The sequence below is a fragment of the Lathyrus oleraceus genome, chromosome 6 (genome assembly GCF_024323335.1).
Source record: "Lathyrus oleraceus cultivar Zhongwan6 chromosome 6, CAAS_Psat_ZW6_1.0, whole genome shotgun sequence".
Lineage (NCBI taxonomy): Eukaryota > Viridiplantae > Streptophyta > Magnoliopsida > Fabales > Fabaceae > Lathyrus > Lathyrus oleraceus.
In genome coordinates, this window is record NC_066584.1 from 482,429,493 (window position 1) to 482,457,357 (window position 27,865).

Below are 27,865 nucleotides of genomic sequence, written 5' to 3' on the forward strand. Positions count from 1 at the left end.
GGTCAAGGTTGATTTGACTTTGTTGGATTAAAATAATTAGATTTAGGGGATTGATGAAATATACATTTCATCTCCCAAAATAAATGAATGATTTTAATTTGATAAAAGTCCTCCTTTGACCAATTTGTGTTGATTTCATTTCCCCTCCCTCTTCATCTTAATCCCATTCTATCCCTATCCATTTCATTGACCTATGATATCTCTATATCCTAAGGCTAGTTGATTGCAAAATCAACATAAGTATGGATGAGATTAGGTCCACCCTTTTGCAATTTTATTTTAAGTGTGGTATGTTTTAGGAGTATGGTTCATAATACCATATCTCTAACATGCATTAACACTAAAATTTCTATTGCCCGACCTTAAATAGTTGTGACTTCTACATAAGTCCAATTACGATTGCTTAACATAACGCTAAATCTTGACCCAAAAGGCATATCATTCTAGTAAGTGAGATTGTAAGTCTTCCCCTTTCATGGTATTGTATGGAAACTTGGCCTTTTTTCCTTCCTTTGGAAGATGTCTTGGTTCAAGGATCCATGCTTGTGAATAGAGGGTTGAGTGTTCTCCAAAGAATGACTTAAACAATTGAAAAACAAAAGCAATACTAACTTCTAATCAACTAACATTTGACTAACTTTTAATTTCAAGTCATTTACCTTTTGCCCTTTAAATTCAAGTCTTGATTCATTTGCCATTATTCATACCATTCAACTTGTTTACTTTAATGCTATTTTTCACTTTGCTCACTTGAGCCATATCTTGTGATTATATTGTGATTGTATATACTTGTTTGTGTATTTTGTTTGTGTTTGTGGTCTTTTGACGTTAATGTACATAATAACAACAAAAACCCTAAAAAATTTTTGTGTGAACTGTTGGATTTGATCTAAGATTTTGGACTTAGGATTAGGCAACATTCCCTATGCAAAAGGACTTAGCCAATGCCAATTTTTCTGAAGACAATCATTGGGAATTGAACTTTCATCTGATCCAAATATTGAGATCCCTTTTGAGTTCATATGCTACATGGTCTTGATGAAGTTGTTATTTTAAACCAGTGTCTAATGCCTATCTCTGAGCCATTCAAGGAGTATGTCAACTGATACATGGGAGATTATGAAGAAGATCATGGAGTTGCTAAGCTTGGATGTGGATATCTTTATTCGATGCCTTGTTCTTCACCTTGCCATTTGTGTATTGATATTGCTTGATTCTAAAGTCCAGGGGAAGTTGGGTTTCTATATGACATTCTTGTCTATTGGATTGCATCCCATTGGTCAGATCTTTTCAACTCTTAACTTTTAATTTTTGCTTAGGATTAGTCTCTTCATCTCCTCCCACCTTCTTTAATTTAAAATCTCCCCCCCCCCCTTTTAAAAATCTTCTTTGCTTGTGTTTTCTAAACTTAGACTTTATTGCAAATTATAAACTTTGGCCTTATGCCGTTGTATTTTCAAACTCTTTTCTTAATTCAATTTGTAAATGAACTTAACTATACTTGACTTAAAATTTCAAAAGACAAAAAGAACTAACACTCATTCAAACCTTTTTAGGCCTCTTGTTCCTTTGTTAAACTTAAACTTTTATTAAAAGCAACTCATTCACTTTGAAACTGTTACCACGAACTATGAGGTTTTGATCCCTCATTTTATGTTGGTACGTAGGCACAAGTCTGAAGGTTTTGTCAAGCACAACAATATAATTAATGAATTCTTTTCTCATCCCCACACTCTATTTATTGCAAACATCATTTTATACCAAAACACATGTACACACAAAAAAGGGCTCCCTAGGAGTACCTAGGACACTTTGGGTGCTAACACCTTCCCTCTATGTAACCAACCCCCTTACCTGTAATCTCTGGCATTTTATTAGTTTTGATTTGAAAGCTTCTTATCTTTGGGTTTTGTTCGCACTTTTCCCTTTTCCCTTGGAAACAATAAAAGCGCGGTAGAGACTCTGGTTTAAGTGATGTTAAGTTTATCCATAGCTTAATGATCATGAATTTACCGCTACAGAAAATTAAGTGGCGACTCTGCTAGGGAATAGTATCCAGTGGGTTTAGCCTACTTTTTTGTGTGTATAATTGTATATTTTATGTATGCATATTTGTTTGTATGATATAATCTGCTTGTTGTGCTTGGTGATCTCCGAGTGGTGAGATAAGTTCTAACCCGAACTTGAGTGCAATTAAGATAGAAGGATGGTATAGTCATGTTCGACTTGTGTGGAGTAGCCCTTAACAAGTTGGCTTAAGACCCATCTACTTAGTGGAGACCCTTTTGCAGATATTGATGTCACACAAGTTATTTGTGGTTAGGCATTACCTTCTCTGATTTGGGGTCCGAGAAGCTGAGGACCGTAGAACATTTAACCCATCTTGCCCTATTTAAGACGTAGTGCAGAGACTGTTCAAGTGTAGACTTGCTAACAGTTGTTACGCGATACTACACTCAAACGGGTTTTGATCGGTAAAATAGCAAGTGTACTATTTGCACCAATGTAGTAATAAAAAGGGAGTTATCCCGAGTATCGATCTCGAGGACTGTGTAGTAAGTACCAATATTTATAATAATTCAATTGAACAAAATATCATATGGGGGTTTGATGAGTGTTTTTGAAAATATCAGTAACGAGAAAAAATATAAAGCGTATAAAACTGTTTAACCGAGATGAGCAAGCATGCTAGGGACAAATGTATGAATTGCTTTGTAATAAACTTCTTCCATATTATATAACATCTATGTTGTAATAATTCAAAACCGTTTCTCAAGAGTTGTTTTCTCTAATTCCTTAGCCGAAAACCATTAACAGTCAATTTTAATCCTAATTCCTTAGTGATTCAACTTGCTGTTATGAAATATGTAATTAACAAGAATTAACGGTGACCACTGTTTGATCCTCATTCCTAAGTGATTAAACACGAGTTTTATTATACAACAAGCGATAAGGCGGTTTGTCCGACCTAAACCTTAACTAGAGATCAAAATTTCATTTGTTCGATAAAATAAAGCATTACGAGCGTTGTATAAAATAAAGTCCCTTTTCTCTGTGCCCAAATTCAAACTAAATAGCTTCCAGACAACTAAAAACATTTGCGAAATGCCCAAACTGCCCTCCGGACGTACAAAGGGGTTAAAACATGAAAAATCAGCAAATGGGGAGAAATGGCCAACACGGGCCATGTCAGGTGACACTGCTGCCCGTGTTGGCTCCACTATAAGTCTATCCTGCCTCCCATGCTGACACGGGCCGTCTCAGCTGATACGGGCACCCGTGTTAGCCCCCTGTTTTCTGGGTTTCCACTGGTTGTTTCTGCACATGCTGACACGGGCCGTATCAGCTGACACGGGCACCCGTGTCAGCCCCCTGTTTTGTCTATTTTTCGCTTTTCATTCAGTCTTTGACCTCCATTCTTCCGATACGCAACTTTCAGACTTGTTATCTGACCTGGAAACCAAACAGTCTACACAGAAACACATAAAATGCGACAAAAAGAGAAAAACTACTAATGCAACATAAAACAAGCGGAAATTCATAAAATGCAATAAACTAAAGAAATCAATAAAATAAAGAGCAAAATGTTACTGATCCGCTGTCGCGCGCGGATCAAAACGAGTAATTTTGTAAAAACGTAATACATCGACAATTAAACTCGGATATCGTCTCAAGGATTCTTGTTTGTAATAATTAAACGTAATCGAATGGGGGGGTTGATTTGGTGTTCAATTACAAAAATGCAGAAAATAAGTGATTATGAAAAGTGATTATTTTAATAAGCTGAAACGAATCAACCCACTATATCATCTTCCGACTTATCATTGATCCCTATAAAATTCCAATTCCCTAAACGAGTCTGATCCTATTCGATTACAAAAGCTTTTGACAAGCGCAATAACAATTATACGAAGTCAGTCCCTGAATTCCGAGTAAAGCAAACGGATTAAAACTATTGCGAATTAAGCAAACGCAATATGATCGAACGCGATAATGCAAAAGCTACACTAATCACGAAATTGATTCAAAAGCAGACAACAATCAAATTAAAGAATTCTATCATGCAAAAACAATTAAATTAAGCAAGTAATTGTGATTATAGATATAATTCAAAGGAACAGATTAATGGAAAATTATAAAAGAACCTCAAAGTGGCATCCGATTACAGTGAATTGATTCTTGGAAAATTAGTTCTCCATAGTCATTCTTTGCAAGCTCTCAAATTCGTACATGAACCGTGATTTTTCCATCCCCTTCCCAATGGTGTACGGCTGCTAGACCTAAGGGAAAACAAAGACCCGTTTTACAACTCAACTGGGTCGACCCAGCCCACTACAAATGACCCAACAAAAATACAAATAAAATTCTGCAACTTCAATAGACTTTCTGGCCCTGCTACAGTCCGATTCAGCTCTCTACTTCTGAACAAAAGTTGTAGATCTTTTTCTTAGCTTTCCATCGACTAGTAGCACGTCTCAATCCGATATTCCTAGCTCAAGATATGATTTTTCTCGCGAAAGTTGCTAATGCTGAAAATTAAATACGAAAATTAAATAAGTGCAAAAATAACATAAATTATGAAAACACATTAAAACATAAAAATAATCAAAGCAACCCGAAGAAATGCTTGAGTACAAACATGAAAGAACGTGCATCAAAATGCACTGATCAAATTCCCCCACACTTGAACTTTTGCACTCCGAGCAAAATGAAAAACAAAACAAAACACAGACACATCAACGGTTACTCATTCTAGGCTGCAAGTCATCTTCGGTTAAGTTTGCTTTGATAGGTACTAATCTTGCACACTAAGGACATTGTAAGAACACTAATCCACAATTATGCAGACATAAACCTCCTGAATACACAAATTAACTCGAATCATGTTATTATATTAAAGCTTAACTTACTCATCCTTCTTTGGCTCTTTTTCATTCAGGCGCAATCACATTAAGCCCGTTATCTCCACACTTCATAGCAAGGCGACCGGTTAGTGACTCTGATCCTTTTTTGCACGGGGTTCTGGTACTTAAGTGGCATAACCCTTTGCTTACTCAATTGTAGTTGCGGGGGATCGGACCGTAATCCGCCCTACCAAGTTCAGCACCAGAAACCGCTGAACCAACTACAAAAGAGTCTTATTTCCAACTTTTTTTTGAAGGTTCCACAACCGTTGGGTTAAGTGACCGGGTGAGGGTCACCAAACTTAGAAGGTGCATTCCTTTATTTTTTCTCTTTTTTTTTTCTTTTTCGGAACACTCACTTATATTCATCGGCTTCCCTGCGTAGAGTGTGTGTGAGATGGTGCTGACTGCTGAAATAAACTACTCAAGAGCTGTCAGATGATGCGAATGTACGGCTAAAACATAATAAAAATTCAACTCAATTTCCATATGCAGGAGACTTACGGTGTTAAAACAATACCGATCTTGTGAATTTTTCTCAAGTCTCCGCAAACTCGACTCAAAGTAATCTATAGCCTAAAACTTTCAAGAAGATGCATTTTATTTTTATTTTTTTAATGACTAAAAATAAACAAAACACTAACAAAAACAAAGAAAACACACGATTCCCTCCCCCACACTTAAACTAAGCATTGCCCTCAATGAAAGGACATTACTAATAAAGTAGAGAGAAGGAAAGAAAGACTCCCTGATCAAGTTGCAGTGTAGTCAGGCGCTTCCAAAGAAAGCTCCTCTATGCTGACATCTTCAGGCACCGAACTTGCATGGAATAACTTCAGACGCTGCCCGTTAACCTTGAAGAGTTTGTCAGTACCTGCACTTTTTATTTCTACTGCACCATGAGGGAAAACATTAGTAACAACAAAGGGGCCAATCCATTTGGATCGAAGTTTCCCAGCCATAAGCTTAAGGCGGGAGTTAAACAATAAAACTTGTTGGCCCACAGAAAATTCCTTCCTAGAAATCATCTTATCATGGAAGTGCTTAGTTTTCTCTTTATAAATCCTAGAGCTTTCATAAGCCTCTAATCTAAGCTCTTCCAACTGTTGTAATTGGAGTTTTCTTTCAATACCTGCTTGTTGCATCTCCAAATTACAACTTTTCACCGCCCAATAAGCACGGTGTTCTATCTCAACAGGAAGATGACATGCCTTACCAAAAACAAGTCGATAAGGAGACATCCCAATGGGTGTCTTGAAAGCGGTTCTTTGAGCCCAAAGTGCGTCTTCTAGACGACGACTCCAGTCCTTCCTGTTTGGCTGCACCATTTTCTCTAAAACCTGTTTGATCTCCCTGTTTGAGATCTCAGCTTGTCCATTAGTTTGTGGGTGATAAGCAGTAGAGACTCTGTGCACAACTCCATACTTCCGGAGTAAAGCTTCCATGGTGCAGTTACAGAAATGAGTGCCTTGGTCACTGATGATAGCTCGCGGTATTCCAAACCTGCAAAAAATATTAGACCTGACAAAATCTGCAACAACTCTAGAATCATTAGTCCTAGTGGGGATATCTTCCACCCACTTTGAAACATAATCAACAGCAAGCAAAATGTAAATAAAACCAAATGATACAGGAAAGGGACCCATGAAGTCGATTCCCCATACATCAAATACCTCACAGAAAAGCATAGGCTGCTGAGGCATTTCACTCTTGCGAGTGATGTTTGTACCTGCTATTTGGCACTCTTTGCAAGTGCGGTAAGTCTCATAAGCATCCTTAAAAACAGTTGGCCAATAGAAACCTGAATCAAGGACCTTTCTTGCCGTCCTTTGAGGACCAAAGTGTCCGCCGACTTGAGATGCATGAGAAAAATTCAAAATAGATTCAATCTCATTATCGGGGACACATCTCCTGATTACCTGATCACTACCAAACTTCCATAGATATGGATCATCCCAAACATAATATTTGGCATCACTCTTGAGTTTATGAACCTGTGATCTCGATGCACCTGTAGGAAAAACACCAACAACAAGAAAATTAACAATGTCAGCAAACCAAGGTGTAATCCCATGCAAAAGAAACAACTGCTCATCAGGAAAGTCATCCTGAATAGGAAAAGGATCTTCATTTCTCTCTATCCTGCTCAAGTGATCAGCCACTAAGTTCTCAGCTCCACTTTTGTCTTTAATCTCAACATTAAACTCTTGGAGCAACAACATCCACCGAATCAATCTCGGTTTTGCATCCGGCTTCTTCAGCAAGTACTTTAAAGCTGCATGGTCAGTAAAAACAACAACCTTGGAACCTAGCAAATAAGATCTGAATTTATCAAGAGCAAAAACAATAGCTAGCAGTTCTTTTTCAGTGGTAGTGTAATTTGACTGTGCAGAATCTAAAGTCCTAGAAGCATAGTAAATAACATGGGCAGCCTTGTCAACTCTTTGTGCAAGAACAACCCCAACAACATAATTAGAAGCATCACACATAAGCTCAAACGGGAGGGTCCAGTCAGGGGGCTGGATTATGGGAGCGGAAGTCAATGCTTTCTTCAAGAAGTCAAACGCTTGTTTGCACTTGTCATCGAAGCTGAAAGTGACGTCATTCTTCAACAAGTTTGACAGCGGAAGAGCTATCTTGCTGAAATCCTTGATGAAACGCCTGTAAAAACCTGCATGACCAAGAAAAGAACGAATCTCGCGAACGCAAGAAGGGTAAGGCAGTGTAGAAATTACATCAATCTTAGCAGGGTCAACAGAAATTCCTTTTTCAGAAATAATGTGACCAAGAACAATTCCCTGCTCAACCATAAAATGACATTTTTCATAATTCAAAACAAGGTTAGTCTCGATGCATCTTTCTAAAATCAAGGTTAAACTGTTCAAGCATACATCAAAAGAGGAACCATAGACAGTGAAATCATCTATAAAAACCTCCATGCAATTTTCGATAAAATCAGAAAAAATGCTAATCATGCATCGTTGGAAAGTGCCAGGAGCATTGCAAAGACCAAAAGGCATCCTCCTGTAAGCAAAAGTACCGAAAGGACAAGTAAAAGTCGTCTTCTCTTGATCCTCCGGTGCAATATGAATCTGAAAATAACCTGAAAAACCATCAAGAAAACAATAGTGTGATTTACCAGCTAACCGTTCAAGCATTTGGTCAATGAACGGTAAAGGAAAATGATCCTTTCTCGTAGCCTGGTTCAATCTCCTGTAATCAATACAAACTCTCCAGCTGTTTTGAACTCTAGTGGGAACAAGTTCATTCTTTTCATTTTTCACCACTATAAGTCCAGATTTCTTAGGTACAACCTGCACTGGGCTTACCCATTTACTGTCAGAGATAGGATAAATGATACCTGCTTGCAAGAGTTTGGTTACCTCTTTCTTCACAACATCAAGAATCAAAGGATTAAGCCTCCTTTGGGGCTGCCTTACTGTTTTGGATCCATCCTCAAGTAGAATCCTGTGCATGCACATCGATGGACTAATACCTGGAAGGTCGGCTAATGTCCACCCGATTGCCTTCTTGTGTTTCTTCAAAACCTCCAAAAGTTTGTCTTCTTGATCAAAATCAAGGTTAGAAGAGATAATAACAGGAAGTTTTTCATTACTCTCCAAGTAAGCATATTTCAGGTTCTCAGGGAGCTCTTTTAGCTCTAAGGACGGGGGCTGCTCGGTGGATGGAATGCTTGGGGCAGCCGGGATGTCAGGAGCATCAACTGCAAAAACAGGTTTAATGGTAACAACTTCACCTGTAAGAAATGTATCAGCCTGCAAGGCAGCATCAATCTCAGCACAGACAACACAAACGTTAGTGTCAGTACAATCAGAACATGAATAAATATCATCAAAACCAGAGAGAGATGGAAAATCAAGCGCAAATAGTTCTGAACTAGCGTCATCAACTAATTCAGAAATCAGCTCAATATGAAAAACAGAATGCTCCTCCACAGGGTGTTTCATGGCATCAAAAATGTTAAATTTTGCAACAATGTCACCAAATTCCATGGACATGGTTCCGTCGTCAACATCAATTTTTGTCTTCGCCGTTTTCATGAACGGTCTGCCTAAAATGATTGGAGCTCTGCTTGTCTTGGTTTCTCCTTCCATGTCTAGAATATAGAAATCTGCAGGAAAAATCAAATCGTTAACTTGAACAAGAACATCTTCGACTACCCCGGCGGGTCGAGCGTTGCTCCTGTTTGCCAATTGAATGATTAAACCTGTATGCTGCAAAGGACCAAGACAAAGGTTATTATAAACAGAAGTAGGCATAACATTAATGCCCGCTCCCAAATCAAGCATGCAGTTCTCAAATTTACTATCCCCGATGGTACAAGGAATAACAAATGTTCCCGGATCCTTCTGCTTTTGTGGCAGAACCTGAGTAGTGAGGGCTGAAACATTTTGCTCGCCTACAATCTGTTTGGATGATTTTTTGGGCTGAATAAAGGAAGAAATATTTCGTCCTAAGTTTACTCTTTCACTTCCCTTAATCCTCCTCTTGTTGGTACACAAATCTTTTAGAAACTTGGCATACTTAGGAACCTGCTTAATAATATCAAGTAGCGGAATATTTACCGCAACCTTTCGGAAAACATCCAATATCTCTCTTTCTTTGTCTCCCTCCTCAATTCTTTTATTTTTCAGAACTCTATGTGGAAAGGGGACTGGTGGCACATACTCCTTTTCTTTAATTTTTTCAGTTTCGACCACAACAGAAGAAGGAGAAGAAAGTTCAACTAAGTGAGGTTCAGAAGGAGAAAGTTTAGAAGTTACCTCAATGATTTCTTTATTTTTTTTAGGGGCTGGTTCTGTAACTTTTCCGGATCTCAAAGAAATTACGCTCACATTAGCATTAGGACCATTCGGATTGACAACTGTCTGGGCTGGAAGTTGGTTCGAACCTTGAGCTTGCATGTTATTTATTTGAGTAGCAAGTTATCCCATCTGTGTGTTCAAGGTCTGAATGCTAGCATCGGTCCTTTGTTGGAATTGGAGGTTGTTCACGGCCATTTGCTTAACAAGATCCTCCAAGGATGGTCTGGAAGGTGCAAGGGCAGCCACTTGAGGTGAGTTCTGTTGTTGGCTGGTTTGCGGGTTTCCATATCGAAGGTTGGGATGGTTCCTCCAATTGGGATGGTATTTGTTGGTGGACAGGTCAGGAGTGTTGTTGTACCTGTTTTGATTGTAAAGGTTGACTGCATAAGCTTGTGGCAGCTCAGTAATGGACTCGTCTCTCAGAATAGGACAAGTATCGGTCGGGTGCTCAGGAGAAGTACAAATGCCACACACAGTTGCTGTTTGAGGTTTTGCTACTGCCAGTTGTTTGACTAAGGTGGTGAGTTCGTCAATTCTGGTCTCTAAAGCCTTGTTGGAAGAAACTTGAATTTGACTCACGCCTTTGTTGTGAACAGAATTGTCTCTAGTAGTGAACTTTTGAGAATTAAGAGACATATTTTTAATAAGTGCTTTAGCAGCAGCTGGAGTTTTATCGACTAGTGCTCCACCACTAGCAGCATCAAGAATATTCCTGTCCATCGGTAACAACCCCTCATAAAAGTACTGGATGAGTAGTTGCTTTGTGATCTGGTGTTGAGGGCAGCTAGATACCAAGTGCTTGAATCTCTCCCAATACTCGGTCAACGACTCATTACCTTGTCTAATACCACAAATCTCCTTTCTTATTGAGGCAGCTCTGGAGGCAGGAAAGTATCTCTCTAGGAACACTTTTTTCAGGGCAGTCCAACTTGCAATTGAGTTTGGCTCGAGATAATAAATCCAATCCTTCGCTGCACCCTGCAATGAAAAAGGAAAAGCTCGAAGTTTGATGTGATCTTCGGTGATCCCTTCAGGCTTCAATGGTGTAGAACACACCACCTGGAACTCTTTCAAATGCTTGTGTGGATCTTCACCTGCAAGACCACTAAACTTTGGCAACAAGTGTATTAAACCCGATTTTAATTCAAAAGGAACAGCAGCAGCATCATATTCAATACACAAACCATTGTAATTCACATCAGGAGCAGCTAACTGCCTTAAGGTTCTATTATCAGCCATTGCAAAATCAAGTTTAGAATCCGAAGCAAACAAGTTATGCAAATAGTCAGACTCAAAATTAGACTCAATTGTGGGTGGTGAACTATTGGTAGCCTGGACTGTTCTACGTTGTGTGTGCAAAGTTCTCTCTATTTCAGGATCAAAAGCAACAATTTCAGAACAGCGAGACCTAGTAGCCAGGACTAACGGAACAATAATGCAGCAACAGCAACAATTGTGAAAATTCCAACAATGTCCTAAAAGTAAAAAAAAAACAAACACAAAGAAAGAAATCGATCAAAAATAACTCAAACAAATAAACTGACACCGAAATTAATCTAATTACTTAAAAATATAATTTTGAGATTTTTTTCGGAATTTTCTAAAACTATCAAAACAGAAAACAATTCATAAAAAATAGAAAAATAAGGAATTTCGATTTTTTAGGGTGTCGTCCACTATTTATTTTATAAATAGAGGCTTTTGATTATTGATTTTTTCCTAATCAATCGACAAAAAATCGGAATAATCTGAGACAATTTGTTTAAAAACAGATTTTTTTTTTCAAACTGCAAAAAGACCAATACGCAAGTTGGACGAAACTGCGAGGAAACTATGACCTATACGCTTAGACACTAAACCTATGACTCTAAAAACGATTAAAAGAAACAAGAATCCCCGGCAACGGCGCCAATTTGATCCGCTGTCGCGCGCAGATCAAAACGAGTAATTTTGTAAAAACGTAATACAGCGACAATTAAACTCGGATATCGTCTCAAGGATTCTTGTTTGTAATAATTAAACGTAATCGAATGGGGGGTTGATTTGGTGTTCAATTACAAAAATGCAGAAAATAAGTGATTATGAAAAGTGATTATTTGAATAAGCTGAAACGAATCAACCCACTATATCATCTTCCGACTTATCATTGATCCCTATAAAATTCCAATTCCCTAAACGAGTCTGATCCTATTCGATTACAAAAGCTTTTGACAAGCGCAATAACAATTATACGAAGTCTGTCCCTGAATTCCGAGTAAAGCAAACAGATTAAAACTATTGCGAATTAAGCAAACGCAATATGATCGAACACGATAATGCAAAAGCTACACTAATCACGAAATTGATTCAAAAGCACACAACAATCAAATTAAAGAATTCTATCATGCAAAAACAATTAAATTAAGCAAGTAATTGTGATTATAGATATAATTCAAAGGAACAGATTAATGGAAAATTATAAAAGAACCTCAAAGTGGCATCCGATTACAGTGAATTGATTCTTGGAAAATTAGTTCTCCATAGTCATTCTTTGCAAGCTCTCAAATTCGTACATGAACCGTGATTTTTCCATCCCCTTCCCAATGGTGTACGGCTGCTAGACCTAAGGGAAAACAAAGACCCGTTTTACAACTCAACTGGGTCGACCCAGCCCACTACAAATGACCCAACAAAAATACAAATAAAATTCTGCAACTTCAATAGACTTTCTGGCCCTGCTACAGTCTGATTCAGCTCTCAACTTCTGAACAAAAGTTGTAGATCTTTTTCTTAGCTTTCCATCGACTGGTAGCACGTCTCAATCCGATACTCCTAGCTCAAGATATGATTTTTCTCGCGAAAGTTGCTAATGCTGAAAATTAAATACGAAAATTAAATAAGTGCAAAAATAACATAAATTATGAAAACACATTAAAACATAAAAATAATCAAAGCAAACCGAAGAAATGCTTGAGTACAAACATGAAAGAACGTGCATCAAAATGCACTGATCAGTTACCGATTCATGAAGATTCAATGCTGGATAGATGATGGAAACTAAGTGTAAATGGTGACCGATCACAACCCCAAACTTATCTCATTGCTTGTCCTCAAGTGATGTAAGAGACAATGCGGAGGTCAACCATGGATCCTGTAACAACCCAATTTTTAGTATTTATTTATTATACTATTATTACTTATGTGGAGTGTTAATTAATTATTTAGTTGATAGGAGATATCATGAATAATTGAATTAATTAACTTGGTGGATATATGGTGTTAGTTTAATTTAATTGAATTAAATAGAGATATTTAAATATTAGGTCTTATTGGGCCTATTAATTAAATTAGAAGTATAATGACTTAAGCCCAAATAGAATACTAATATAAATAGTAAGAGGTGAGGGAGTGAGAATTAGGATTCATTTGATCATTGAAGGCAATAGAGAAAGAGGAGAGGAAAAGTAAAGAGAAGAGCTAGGGTTTCCAGAAATTGAAGAGGTAAGGGGGGAATCCTTATTATTATGGGTTAGTATGATTGGGTCAATGGGTATATGTATGTTAGGTTAAAATTCCCCAATTTTGTATGGTTGTTTGAAATTGTTAAGTGTGATGATTATGCTTGATTGTAGTGATTGATTGTGTTAAAACTGCAAATTAACGTTATATATTTGGAGTATTATGTGAGTTATAATTTTCTGAACATTTGGCTTTTTACGGAATCGAAATCGGAGGTCCGGAGGTCCTCCAACGATGAAAACCACAGAAAATTCTGCATGCTGTCCGTCACACTCGCGACCTTTTTTTATGTTTTATTGTCGAAATCGTTTTGGTCATAACCTTTGATCCGTAAGTCCAAATTGAGTGCCGTTTGAAGCGTTGGATAGCTGAAATAGAGAGCTATAACTTTGTTTCAGGAATAAAATAATTTTGGAGATTATTTCATGGACGTTTTAGGGGTTGAAGAAGATGAAAATTATGTTGGAAAATTTAGAAAACAACAACTTTTTAGTAACGCCTTCGTGCACGGTTTTATTCATAACTTTCAACTCGTGAATCATTTTGGGTTGGGGTTTAAAGCATTAGAAAGGTGACTTTAATAAATATTATGTGAATGGTGTATTTGTTATGAATGTGTATATGTACCATTGGTGGATTGTGAATGATATATTGTTATGAATGTGTATATGTACCATTGGTGGATTGTGAATGATATATTGTTATGAATGTGTATATGTACCATTGGTGGATTTGTGAATGATATATTGTTATGAATGTGTATATGTACCATTGGTGGATTGTGAATGATATATTGTTATGAATGTGTGTATGTACCATTGGTGGATTGTGAATGATATATTGTTATGAATGTGTATATGTACCATTGGTGGATTTGTGAATGATATATTGTTATGAATGTGTATATGTACCATTGGTGGATTGTGAAAGATATATTGTTATGAATGTGTTTATGTACCATTGGTGGATTGTGAATGATATATTGTTATGAATGTGTATATGTACCATTGGTGGATTGTGAATGATATATTGTTATGAATGTGTATATGTACCATTGGTGGATAATTCATAGAGTTGAATTATGGTGATATGTGGAATGCTAAGATGGTAGAGATGATCTTAATTGCATATGTATTGGTATTTGTACATTCATTCATGGCATGCATGGTCGGCTTCATAGTGGAAGCGGTGAAACTGTGGGTTCACATGGTAAGTAGACGTTGATCCTTAATTGGAAATAGACGTGGTATTAGACGTTGATCCTTAATTGGAAATAGGCGTAGCAGACGTTGATCCTTAATTGGAAATAGACGTGGTATTAGACGTTCATCCTTAATTGGAAATAGGCGTAGCAGACGTTGATCCTTAATTGGAAATAGACGTGGTATTAGACGTTCATCCTTAATTGGAAATAGGCGTAGCAGACGTTGATCCTTAATTGGAAATAGACGTGGTATTAGACGTTGATCCTTAATTGGAAATAGGCGTAGCAGACGTTGATCCTTAATTGGAAATAGACGTGGTATTAGATGTTGATCCTTAATTAGAAATAGGCGTAGCAGACGTTGATCCTTAATCGGAAATAGACGTGGTATTAGACGTTGATCCTTAATTGGAAATAGGCGTAGTAGACGTTGATCCTTAATTGGAAATAGACGTGGTATTAGACGTTGATCCTTAATTGGAAATAGGCGTAGCAGACGTTGATCCTTAATTGGAAATAGACGTGGTGGCTTGGATTCTAGATATTGAATCGGAAAGCGGTGAAACGTTGGGTTCATATTATGGTACCACATGCATAGAGTCACATGTCTTGCATTGAGTCACATTAGAGTCATGTGATAGTTGAATGTTTGAATTGTTGTGATTGTGATGTGTGTATGAGATATGGTAATTGAATTTGGTGATGTTTGGATACATAACTTGGCAAATTATGTGATTATGTGATAATTGTCGTTATGTGTATTTTTGGGAATATACTATTGGATTTGAATATTATACTCCTTGAGTTTTTATGTGTGCTTGAAACATGTGAAATAAATGTTGTTTAATATTATTTACATGGTTATATGAAGTGTGATGAATTCCTTTAATTGTTGATTTAATCATTGTGCTTGATTAATACTTCTTCATAATGATTTGAATTCTCACCCTTTCTGTTTGAATGTTACCTTTACATGGGTATCGCGCAGATACTCAGGAGTAGTATCGCTGAAGTAAGTGGACGGTAGCTCACTCGAGATTAGCTGGAGAGCCGCGGTACTTCGTTTAGAGACTAAGTAGTGAGTCAATGCTCTGGTCATGTAACACTTGGTAGATTGGTAGTATGGAACTCATATCTGATTTGGATACGTTTTATGTTATTAATTGTGAACATGTGTAATATTGAAGAGATTATTGAGAGATGATCATGGTATGGGACATGGATCATTTGATGAAATGCATGAGTATTCATTATTTTCCGTTGCGAACGCATATGTTGGAATATTCATGATAATTGAAATGACCAGGTGTATTGTATATTGATGATGAATGATGTTGGTTTTTGAAAGCTCTTAGTTTTCGAAAACGTCGATGTGACGCCCTTTTGTTTATATGCGTGCTTATTTACTCTGATTATATGTTAAGTATTTTGGGATAGAAAAAGGGGTGTTACAGATTCTATTCTCTCCACAACACAGCTGATGTTATTTGCAACTTATCTTTCTCCTTCCCGATTAAGCTTCTGGTTTACCCATTCGAACTTCTCCACTGCCTTATCATTTCAGAGTGTTCTTTTACCTGCAAACTTCTTCACACTACTCACCAAATCTCGCAGGATTAAGGTGCTTAGCACTCAAGATATCAAGGTATGCAATATCAACTCTTACTTTTTGAATAGATTCTACGTCAACTACACAAACACAATTCACACACTTTAAGAGGTCTTCAGGGTTGTAACGGGGCTTAGGTGCGGTGGGAGAGTAGACAATAAAAATGGATAACAAATGGTTTTACAACTCGGCATTCATGTTGTTGTTTTTCTTTGTGCAAGAATATTTTATGGGGTGTCGTCCAATCCTGACTCTTTTTCACTCAAATTCACATTAATGCATGAGTCTATTTCTAAGGCAAGTGCTTATTCTTCATTTCTCTATATATTTTTTTTCTTCATTCTTTTTTCTCTTTTTTTTTCTCTTTTTTTTTCTTCCGGTAGAAGCGGATGTTTCTACATAGCTTTTCTTGGTTTCTTTTTCTTGCGCTTGCCCTTTTTTCAACATTTCTTCTAAGGATTACTACCCCAAACTTATCTTTTTGTACAAATTTTACACTACAAAAGTCATGTCGAGCGAGGGTAGGAAGTGTATGGCTTATGGTTAACATGATGGTTTACACAAACAAAGGGGTACAGGCTCAACGGGGTTAGCAACGGATGAAAACAACATCATGGATGGCTAGAAAGGCTAAAAGGGTGAAAACAAACAACGTGCCTCAGTGCGCGTTTTTGTATTGTGCTGTATCAGTAGAACTTACGCAAAATTAGAGAGATAAAGTCATACCTGAATGCGCTCTTTTTGTGTTTGGTTAAGCTGAAATCTCACCATGTTGGATAAGCTTGCAAGCTCCAAACACTCTTTATGACAGACAACTTCTTTTTCAGCTTGGGCTTACCTTCTTCTCTTTCGGTCTAGATTTTCCAAGTTGCGTCCAACATTTTGTTTCTCAGCTGTATCACCTTCCAGGTTGCCTCGGGAGCAAATCCGGGGTTGCGTCTTTCACTCATTGTCCACTAGTCTGTCATTTCTCCAGCATAATCCACTTTCATTTGTAACTTAAAAAAATAAAAACAGTCACACAACGACAAACAAAGTAACCCAACACACACAACTAAAAAAATAAAATATAAAGCAATTAACCCCCCCCCCCACACACACACACACACTTGAACCAAACATTGTCCGCAATGTTTAATGTCAAGATAAGAGGGGTACTTACAGCGTTTACTGTGGAGGTGGTGGCGGGTACGGATAATGCAACATCATGTGTTGCATCATCGCGTTCATCTTATCCAAAACTGTCCCTTGACGGCGTTGTTCGACTTCAAACCTGGTGAGCTCCTCACCTTGCCTGGATTGCTCCGTGCGAAGGTGACCGATCTCATCTTGAATCCAGCTCCATTGGTCTTGCGGCATGGAGTAGGACCCGGAGGCTTGAGTCGGTTCTGGAGGTTGCTGGTAAAAAGGCTCCTCGGTGCTCGGTGCACCTTCCATCGGTTCATCTGCAGGCAAAGAGTCAAAAAAATCTCCGTCCCCCTTTTCCAGGTCGGGACAGTCATAGAGCCAGTTGGCTCTGTTAGTAATACTGATGAAATCGTAAGCAGGTAAATCAAGAACATGGACTTTTTGGCACATAAGAGAGTAATAATCTTGTTTTACCGTAATCATGCCTTGTTGGATCAAGGCGGCCATGTCCAGTTTATTTTTACCTGGCACCTGTGGAGAGTCAGCGAGTGCAGCACCAAATCCAAAATGATCGGCAATCTGAGTAATCATGCCGCCAACAGAAATGTCGCCTGAAGTAGCGCGACCAACTCTTCCTAAGTAGTCAGCTGCAAATGCTGCTACGTTGATTAGAGTCTGGGATGCCATACTGTACAAAAAGAATAGCTCCCTTTGAGTGGCAACACCTGTGCTGTCTCCGTGACCAAACATGGTGTATGCCAATGCATTTTGTGCGTACCTGAAACACGGGTTATGGATACCCGATGCCTTTGCCCCTTTGGAAACATATTTAGTGTTACCTGTTATGGAGGTCCAAAATTTCGTCGGGACAAACGTATCGGGCACCGCTCCAGGGCCTACGATTGGGAGTTTTAAGATCCTCCCTAACTCATCCATAGTCAATTCTATATTAGTATTAAATAATCGAAATTGCAACGTACCTAAGATGTGGAACATACAGTGGACCTCCGCTTACAATCCCAATTCCTGCAGAGTGCCATTACACATATACCTCGTGAGGGTTAATTTTCTTTTTAAATGAACCACATACCTCTTCTGGTGCTCCAGGTTCTCAAACACAATGTCGTGCTCGTTCGGGGTTCTTCTCACCCTTTGTCGTGGACGGGATGATTCCGCCACATTTTTTCTTTTTTCGACTCGGCGAGACATATTTGTACATGCACACAACAAAAAGAAACAAGAATTTGAAAAGAGAGATTCGGTGAAAATATTACCGTAGGAAGGTTAAGGGTGGAGAATGGTGGAACTTTTGTGAAGACGGATGGAGAATTGATGGAGATATGAGGTGAAGGTAGAGAGCTTTAAGTGAGAAGAATGAAGGGTTTAAGTATTTTTGAGAGAAAGAAAGAATGAGGTGAAAGAGTATGAAGGATATGTGGTAAAAGAAGAGATAATGGGGGATAAAGTGAGTTTATATGGTGAATTTCGGAGGTGGGACCTGGCTCCAACGGTCATATTTTAAAAAAAAAATCACCACTGCGCTAGCTGACACGGCCGTGTCAGCTGACACGGGCGGCCGTGTCGGCGCAACACTACCCAAGGACACGGGTCGTGTCCTTCCCAAACGCATTTTTTGCAGCTTATTTCACGCAGGGGCTGACACGGGCCGTGTCACCTGACACGGGCGACCGTGTCAGGCCCCTAGAAACCCAACTTTTCACCCTTCCTTGGCACATCCTGGCACGGGCCGTGTCAGGCCCCTGATTTCTCAATTTCCTTAGTTTCTTTTCTTGAGCTGTGCCCGGCTTCTGCTTCTGAATTTTCAGAGGCTTTTTGCTACCGCTATCTTTAACTCCTCTAGCAAACACTGTTCACACATTCAAGTAAATAACACACAACCAAACAAAGAGAATAATTAGATACAAAATCGTGGGTTGCCTCCCACGTAGAGCTTTGTTTAACGTCGCTTGGCTCGACGGTTGCGCATCTTATCAGACAAGATGAACACCATCAATTTGGCCCACTGCTTGCCCCACATTGTAAGGCTTCAATCTCTGGCCATTCACTTTAAAAATGTCCCCATTGGATGGATTTTTTATTTCGACTGCTCCATGGGGATATACCTTATGCACCACAAACGGACCCGACCATTTCGATCTCAGTTTTCTAGAGAACAACTTCATCCTTGAATTAAACAATAGTACCATATGTCCTTCCCAGAATTCCTTCCTTTGGATTCTTCTATCATGCCATTTCTTCGTTTGATCTTTGTAGATCTTTGCATTTTCATATGCCCGGTTCCTAAATTCTTCCAACTCATGGAGTTGAAGGATTCGGGATTCTCCCGCTTTCACAAGATCCAAGTTAAGGAATTTTGAAGCCCACAAAGCTTTGTGTTCAAGTTCCAAGGGTAGGTGACATGCCTTACCATATACCAATTGATACGGGGACATACCAATCGGTGTTTTGAAAGCAGTACGATATGCCCAAAGCGCATCATCAAGCTTACTCGCCCAATCCTTGTGAGAAGCATTAACCGTCTTCTCTAGGATTTGTTTCAGCTACCTATTTGACACTTCAACTTGACCACTTGTTTGCGGGTGGTATGGAGTGGCTATCCGATGTTTTACATTATACTTTAAGAGTAGCTTCTCCATTAGGTGATTTAAGAAGTGAGTTCCTTCATCACTTATTAGAGCTCTTGGCGCTCAAAACCTGACAAATATGTTTTCTTTCAAAAACTTGACCACCACTTTTTCATCATTTGTTGGTAGAGCGACTGCTTCTACCCACTTGGATACATAATCCACCGCCACCAAAATGTAATTCTTTCCAAATGACGGTGGAAACGGTCCCATAAAATCAATACCCCACACATCAAAGAGTTTAACTTCCAGCATGGGGTTTTGTGGCATCTGATTTCTTTTCGAGATGTTTCCCATCCTTTGGCACTTATCGCACTCTTTGATCACTTGCTGAGCATCTTTGAAAAGTGTCGGTCAGTATAAGCCTGACTGGAGGACTTTGGCAGTGGTTCTATCACCACTAAAGTGTCCATCATAGTCAGAATCGTGACACGCTTTTAGCACATCCCTCTGTTCTTATTCTGGAACACATCTTCTGACCAACCCGTCTACTCCCTTCTTGTACAAGAATGGGTCGTCCCACAAATAGAACCTGCAATCACGAACAAACTTTTTCTTACGATTAAAGTCAAATTCACTCGGGATCACCCCGCCTACTAGATAGTTCACGTAGTCTGCGAACCAAGGCATTCCAATAACAGCAAGGATGTGTTCATCAGCAAACTCATCCTTTATTGGACGCTTTTCATCATTCTCCTCTATTGAGAACATCCGGGAGAGGTGATCTGCCACAATATTTTCGCACCCTCTTTTGTCCCGGATTTCCACATCAAACTCTTGGAGGAGCAGGATCCATCGCAACAGTCTTGCTTAAAGTCCTGCTTAGCAAACACATACTTCAAAGCAGGATGGTCAGTATAAACAATGACTCTAGAACCCAACAGATATTGCCTGAATTTATCAAAGGCATAGACTACAACTAGCAACTCCTTTTCGGTAGTCGCGTAATTCATCTGTGCAGGGTTCAACACATGACTAGCATAATATATGACATGCAACAGTTTATCTTTACGTTGCCCAAGAACCGCTCCTACTGCAATGTCACTCGCATCACACATGATCTCAAAAGGTAGAGACCAATAAGGAGCAATGACAATAGGTGCCGTCACCAATTTATTTTTTATGGTTTCAAAAGCAACGATACACTCTTTATCAAAAATGAAAGCTTTGTCCTTAACCAACAGGGTAGTTAAGGGTTTAGCTATCTTGGAAGAATCTCTTATGACCCTGCGGTAGAAACCCGCATGTCCTAAGAAGCTTCTTATACCTTTTTCGTTCATAGGAGGTGGTAGCTTTTCTATTACCTCAATCTTGGCTTGGTCCACTTCTATCCCTTTGTGAGAAATTTTGTGACCCAAGACTATTCCTTCTCGCACCATGAAGTGACACTTCTCCCAGTTGAGAATTAGATTGGTCTGTTGGCATCTTTCTAACACAAGGGAAAGGTTAGTTAAGCAATTATCAAAAGAAAAACCAAATACCGAGAAGTCATCCATGAAGACCTCCATATGCTTTTCCAACATGTCTGCAAAAATGGAGGTCATGCATCTTTGAAATGTGGCTGGTGCATTACATAACCCAAATGACATTCTTCTGTAAGCAAAAATACCATAGGGGCATGTAAAAGTTGTCTTCTCTTGATCTTCCGGTGCAACCGCTATCTGATTGTATCCAGAGTATCCATCAAGGAAACAGTAGTACTCATGACCTGCAAACCTTTCCAACATCTGATCAATGAATGGTAATGGAAAATGATCCTTTCTGGTCGCCAGATTCAACCTCTTGTAGTCGATGCACACACGCCAACCCGTGACCGTCCTAGTAGGGAGTAACTCATTTTTCTCATTCCTTATAACTGTAGTTCCTCCTTTCTTCGGGACCACATGAACAGGACTCATCCAAGAGCTATCGGACATGGGATAAATTAACCCGACATCTAAAAGTTTAACAACCTCTTTCCTAACCACTTCCTTCATTACGGGATTTAGTCTTCTTTGTGGTTGCACCACTGGTTTGTGACCATCCTCCACGAGAATTTTATGCATACACATCGTAAGGCTAATTCCCTTCAAGTCTTCTATTGCCCATCCCATTGCACTTTTGTGCTTCTTCAAAACCTTGACCAGCTTGTCTTCTTGAGAAACCTCTAGATTAGAGCTTATAATCGCCGGGCATTTTCTTTCGGGATCTAGCAAAACATATTTGAGATTTTCAGGCAATTGTTTTAGCTCAGCCACTTTCTTGGTCTCATCTTTCTTTTCCTCAACTTGGGGTTCCCTTAAGTTTTCCCATCGGAGTGATCGGGATCCCTTAAAGGGTGGTTATGTTGCCATCATGGTTAACACTTCCATTTCCTTTTCATCAACTTCTTGAGTGTCTTTAGAGATTGATAGACTTAGAACTCTTTCCAAGGGTAATTTTTGTTCTCCTAGAGGATTTTCTTTCAGAACCATTTGATCAATCACCTCTATGTGTTGACTGGTGGCCACATCATCTTTGTATTTCATGGTGTTACGCACATCAATTTTTAACTCTTCGTCATAAACTTTTAGAGTCACGGCGCCTTCTTCTATATCTATCAAACACCTCCCGGTCTCCAAAAATGGTCTACCAAGAATGAGCGGTATCTCTTCATCTTCCGGCATTTCTAAGATCACAAAATCTACCGGAAACACAAACTTATCAATCTTCACAAGAACATCTTCCACCACTCCATAAGGTCTCTTCACAGAGTGGTCAGCAAATTGAAGTGTCATTCTGGTATCTTGTACTTTTCCAATCCCCAACCTCTTGTAGATGGATAACGACATGAGACTTACACTTGCCCCCAAGTCGATCAGGGCCTTTTTGAAAGATCTATCCCCGATAGTGCAAAGGATAGTTGTAACACCTCAAAATTTGCCCTCCTCTCTTGGGACTAGCATTAACATATTGCATATCATTTTAGGTCATTAGGCATTGCATATTGCATATCATGTGGTTACATTGTGCAAGCTATCCTCTCAAGTCTTGATCAGAAGATGAGGAAGTCAAAGGCAAGCCTAGGGGTTTATTGATTGATCATTGGCCATCTGAGGATTGGGCTGTGAAGTAGGGTTTCATGATTCTCAATGGATGTTGGTCTTCATCTTGATTAAAAAGATACATCATCATCATCATGGTTGGTCATCATCAAGTGTTGGAGCATATTCCTTGAGATTAGGGTTTTGACCACTGGTCAACCTTAATCATCTGCATTGGGCCAATCAGGGCATAATCAGGAGATGGGGGCTATGATGTATATGAGGATCATAATGTGATTATATTGAGCTCATGGATGCTAGGGTTTCATGGTTGAGCCATTTCATCAGGAGTTTGGGGCTCAATTTGATCAGTGCGTAGCCAAATTCATCTATCTGTCAGAAAAGTCAATTGTGGTCAACGGTGCCTGGATTGATGGATTTGGAGGAGGGAAAGGGCAAGAGATACTCCATTCATGTTCAAACAAGTCTCATTTGACATTTCAGATACTCACATTGAAGGATTTGAGGTCATAGCAAAGGTTTCCAAAAGGAAAAATGACCTATGGTTTCAAGTTTCCAAAAGGATGGCAAGTTTTTGGAACGACTTCAACCCAATTTTCCCCCATCAAAAAAGCTTCAAATGGAATTTTGTTGAACATGAAAGTTGTAGATCTTTCTCTCCCATTTTCAAAAAGTCCAAGATCGTGAGAATCGGATGAACGGTTGAGGAGATATGGTCAAATTACCACCGGGCGTGCATGGCAAAATTTTCCATGTATCGATGCACACGAATTTCGTATCGATGCGTGCAAGGCAAAAAAGGGCCATGTATCGATGCACACGAGTTATGTGTCGATGCACACTGTTAAAAAGTGCCTTGTATCGATGCAAACAAGTTATGTATCGATGCATACTGTTAAAAAGTGCCTTGTATTGATACAAACAAGTTATGTATCGATGCACACTGTTAAAAAGTGCCTTGTATTGATACAAACAAGTTATGTATCGATGCATACTGTTAAAAAGTGTTATGTATCAATACATAACTCTATTTTGAGCTCTCATACAGCACTGTTCATGTCCATATTACTTCATGCACCATCTTCATGCACAAGAGTGAACATCTCATTTGAGCCAACACACTCCAAATATCAATTGAGAATGTATGAGCTGTCAATGAGCTGTCACAGGGCTTGAGTGAAAAGGCCATTTTGCCCTTGCTTAAGTAAATGCACATTTGCTAATTGCATGTCATTTTGCTAATTTGGTGATTAAAGCTTGATTAGTTGGAAGTATATAAGCTTAATCATAACAAACTCTTGAGGAGAATGCACAATTACCAAGTTCAGATCTCAAAACCATTCCAATTCTCTCACATTTCATCAAGAACACAAGAACTTCATATGCATCAATCTTCTTCATTCTTCAACCAAATCTCAAAATTCTTTTTGCTTTGGATTTGTATCATCATTATCTTGGACTGTTTTTGGAGATTGGAGGAAGAAACTCATCGAATCGTGACTGTAGCATGAGGAGCTTCAATGGTGAAATGTGGATTTCGAGCACTAGAGGCCAAGGCAACTGAAGTTGGACGCATCATTCATCTACCACTAGCTTGCACTACTTCTGTTTCGTGTAATTGAAGCTCAAAAACAACAAGAACTCCGCTGCCATATCCAGGTTTGAGCAAAATCGATCGTCACCATTTGTTTAATCATTATATGCGTTTGAAAGGCCTTGTTATGTAGATCGCGGTGATGTGATTAGTTTTGAGAATGATGAACCATAGGAGGAGAAATCTGGATTTTAAGATATGAACATAAACCCTAGCTCGCGCGATTCGTTCGATTTAGGAACTTTTAGCCAAGAATAAGTTGATATTCGTGATCCTTAGGCTCAAACGGTTCTAACGGATATGAGATTGTTCATTTTGGTGATGATTTGAAATTTCGTGTTCTTGAGGATTCTGGACTGTAGACGATGAAGTTCTGGAAATTTTACTGTTCAATCCAAAATCTGTTTTGAAAATTCAAACTGCATGTTTCCCGCTCCCGCCATTAGTATTTACGATAATGCCATTGTCAAAATTCTATTTAATTTAATTAATTGGTAAAAATCATTAACACATGAAAAAATTCATAAAAAAAATAGTAGAAAATTCAGAAAAATATGGAGATTTTTTCTATGACTTCCTTGTTGACTTTAGGACTTTTTTGATCTATTGGTCAAAGTTGTGCTTGGTAGAAATTCCATTTGCCCTAGGGTTTTCTCACATGAGTCACATTTTGATACACTTTACCATTTTAATTGTGAAATGCACATGCTTGCAAATAAATTCTTGAAAATTTTTGTGGTGGTTCTTGACTCATTGAGGATTATTTATATGTAAATTTCATGAATTTTTGATACCTGGTTAGAGAGCAGCAAATTCTGGAACTTAGGTGTGACAATTTGTGTCACACCTCTTGATGTCAACTTGTTGAATTTAATTGGATGACCTATGCATGTTGGAATTGGCTGAAATTTTGCATGATGACTTGTTGACATGTTAGGATGCTTGATGAATTTTTGTAGGATTTTTCACTGTATTTTCAATTTAATCTTGATTTTTCATTTCTGGTTGTTGAAATTGCAAGCTCATGTGATACATGTTGGTAGATTGATTGGGAAATCCTCATATTGTATTGTATGGCCATGAAATTTGATATGCATGAACTAGACACATGTTAGGACCTCCCTGTTTTGGTCTCATCCATTTCTTTTTAGTTTCCAATGAGATATGAATTTTTGAAGTGGATGTATGCATTGATGGTGTGAATTGAAGCATGTAATTGTGTCTGTTTCTGTTGATTTTCATTGACATGGTTCCATTTGCCCAATTGAGCTCAAATTTGGCATGGTAGACCTTGATTGACCCCTGTTTAGGTGTATTTAATTTGAGATTTTTTTGATGTGTTTTGGCATGGCTTTGAATGCAATACTTCTGTTTGTATATTTGGTGCTTCATTTGAACCAATATGGATTGTTTTGTGCATGAATTGAACTTGATGGATGATATAAACATGAGACCAAGGATGTTTGCTCTTGTTTGATGTTAATTTGATGTTGGATGGTGGATACCTTGCTGTTTTAACTTTTTTCTTGCTTTGGGACCCTAGGCTTGGCCTAGTGGTCTAGTTGCTAATGTTTGCTTGATTTTTCAGGATCAAAAAAGCAATGTACATGGAGAATGATACAAGTTGATTTTAATTGATGTTGTGGATGTTTGTACACTAACATAACATTGTTTTGTAGGTGTTGGAGCTTGGGCTTAAGCCTTGAGCTTGCTTTGTGTCGTATTGTTTAAACTGTTTGATTGTTTGCTGTACAATTTGTCTGATTGAATACTGACTGAGTTTGATTGTTTCCAGGTACTTTAGTTGCTCAGTTCCTTGTGAACTATTGCTTTGCTTTGCTTTGCATAAGCAATTTGCATTGAGGTAACCTACTAATCTTCATGTAGTCTGGAGACCCGGCTGTTACCGGGCCGGGCAAATAAATGTCTGAAGTCCTCCTTAAGAGGCAATGATTGTGGTTGTTTATTTTAAGCCCAAGCAGGAAAAGTCCTTCAAAGAAGGCAATTGGTGGAAGGTAGGGACAAGCAACCTGTCCCCCACTATTCAGTTGAGTCTTCTCCTTGCTCCCATTACATGGTTGTAGCATTGAGATCAAAAGCCCAAGATCTATGCAGTGCACATTGAGTCAGAGTCATCGAGTATAGAAGGGTTCCCCTATTCTGGACCCATGCTCATTTGTCAGCTCTCCCTGGTTAGGGATAAGAGCTGTGAGGTCTGATCCTCACTTCATCCCATCATCTGCTTCACCTTAGCCTCGTAATGGCAAGGTTAAGAGCAAACACAGCCTGTACAGACGACTTGCTTAGGCAGTCAAACCTGATTGATTGAGCCCCCTTGTTTGGCTATAGTGCGTGTTATGTGGATATCTGATTGACATGCTTGTTTGAGATACCTGTTCTCATTTGATGATATATGATTGTATGCTTGTGTGCTAGCTTCTTTCCTGGTTAGGTTAGTTTGCTTATGCAAGTAGGATAGAAAACCGAACTTAGGGTTAACGATGCATGACAACATTAGGCTCGAGTCTCAGCTCCCTAGTTGTGTATCTTTCCCCGGTTTCTGGTTAGCAATTTAGTCCCTTTCAGGGGAACTACATCGCCCTGATCCTCGTTCCAGACGAGGTATGTAGGCAGGTGGTCGTGCGAGACCACTCCGGGCAACCTTTTTCTTTTTTGCGTGCGTTAACTTGTTATCTGACTGTGTGTTTTGGCTCGGATGCCGACGTAAGCCCAGTGATTGGCTGTCGGGCTCCACGTTTGCCCTTTTGAGTATGTTTTGGTTCGGATGCCGACGTAATTCCATCCAGTGGTTGTCGGGCTCCATGTTTGCCACCCTTGTTTGTTTGTTGTTTTGTGTTGTTTGGCGTGCGTAAGCCGAACTACAGTGGCTCTGATTCTTGTTCCAGACAAGATATGTAGGCATAAGGTGCGATACCTTATCGAGCCCGTTTCTCTTAACCCCACCTGCGTTCCCTGTGTGTGTGTGTGATGTATGTTTATAGCAACCTTTTCTTTATTCTAGGACGTGGATCCCTAGGAGTACCTAGGACGTGAGGGGTGCTAATACCTTCCCCTTGCGTAACCGACTCCCGAACCTTTTCTCTCTGGTCGCGAGACCATGTCTTTCCAGGTTTCTCTGAGCGTTTCCTTTCCCTATCTTGGGATAAATAACGTTTAGTGGCGGCTCTGTGTTTTATTTCTTTTTCGCTCGCCGGTTGATTTTTCGCAGGATGCGACAGCTGGCGACTCTGCTGGGGAATACTCGATGTAGACCTGTGCTGGTCCATCGTCCCTAAGCGAGTCCTTCCTAGCGTTTTAGGATTAGTTTAGGTTGCTTGTTGTGTTATTTATTGCATTTATTATTCTAACCAATGTATATATATTTGCATTAAATGTTTGCATGCATCATACTATCATATTGTTGCCGTCCTCTG

At 39.0% G+C, this 27,865-nt stretch overlaps 1 protein-coding gene across 1 annotated transcript; it reads right to left on the reverse strand.

The window, feature by feature from the left end:
* Positions 1-5,656: 5,656 nt before the first annotated feature.
* LOC127096386 (uncharacterized) lies at positions 5,657-17,919 on the reverse strand. The gene is made up of 8 exons (XM_051034964.1): positions 17,331-17,919; positions 10,915-11,205; positions 10,089-10,824; positions 9,689-9,740; positions 9,329-9,616; positions 8,977-9,271; positions 8,153-8,814; positions 5,657-7,702 (listed from the first exon to the last, which is right to left on the reverse strand). Exons 1-8 carry the CDS (start codon positions 17,917-17,919, stop codon positions 5,657-5,659), a joined length of 4,959 nt encoding a protein of 1,652 aa, XP_050890921.1.
* Positions 17,920-27,865: the final 9,946 nt, after the last annotated feature.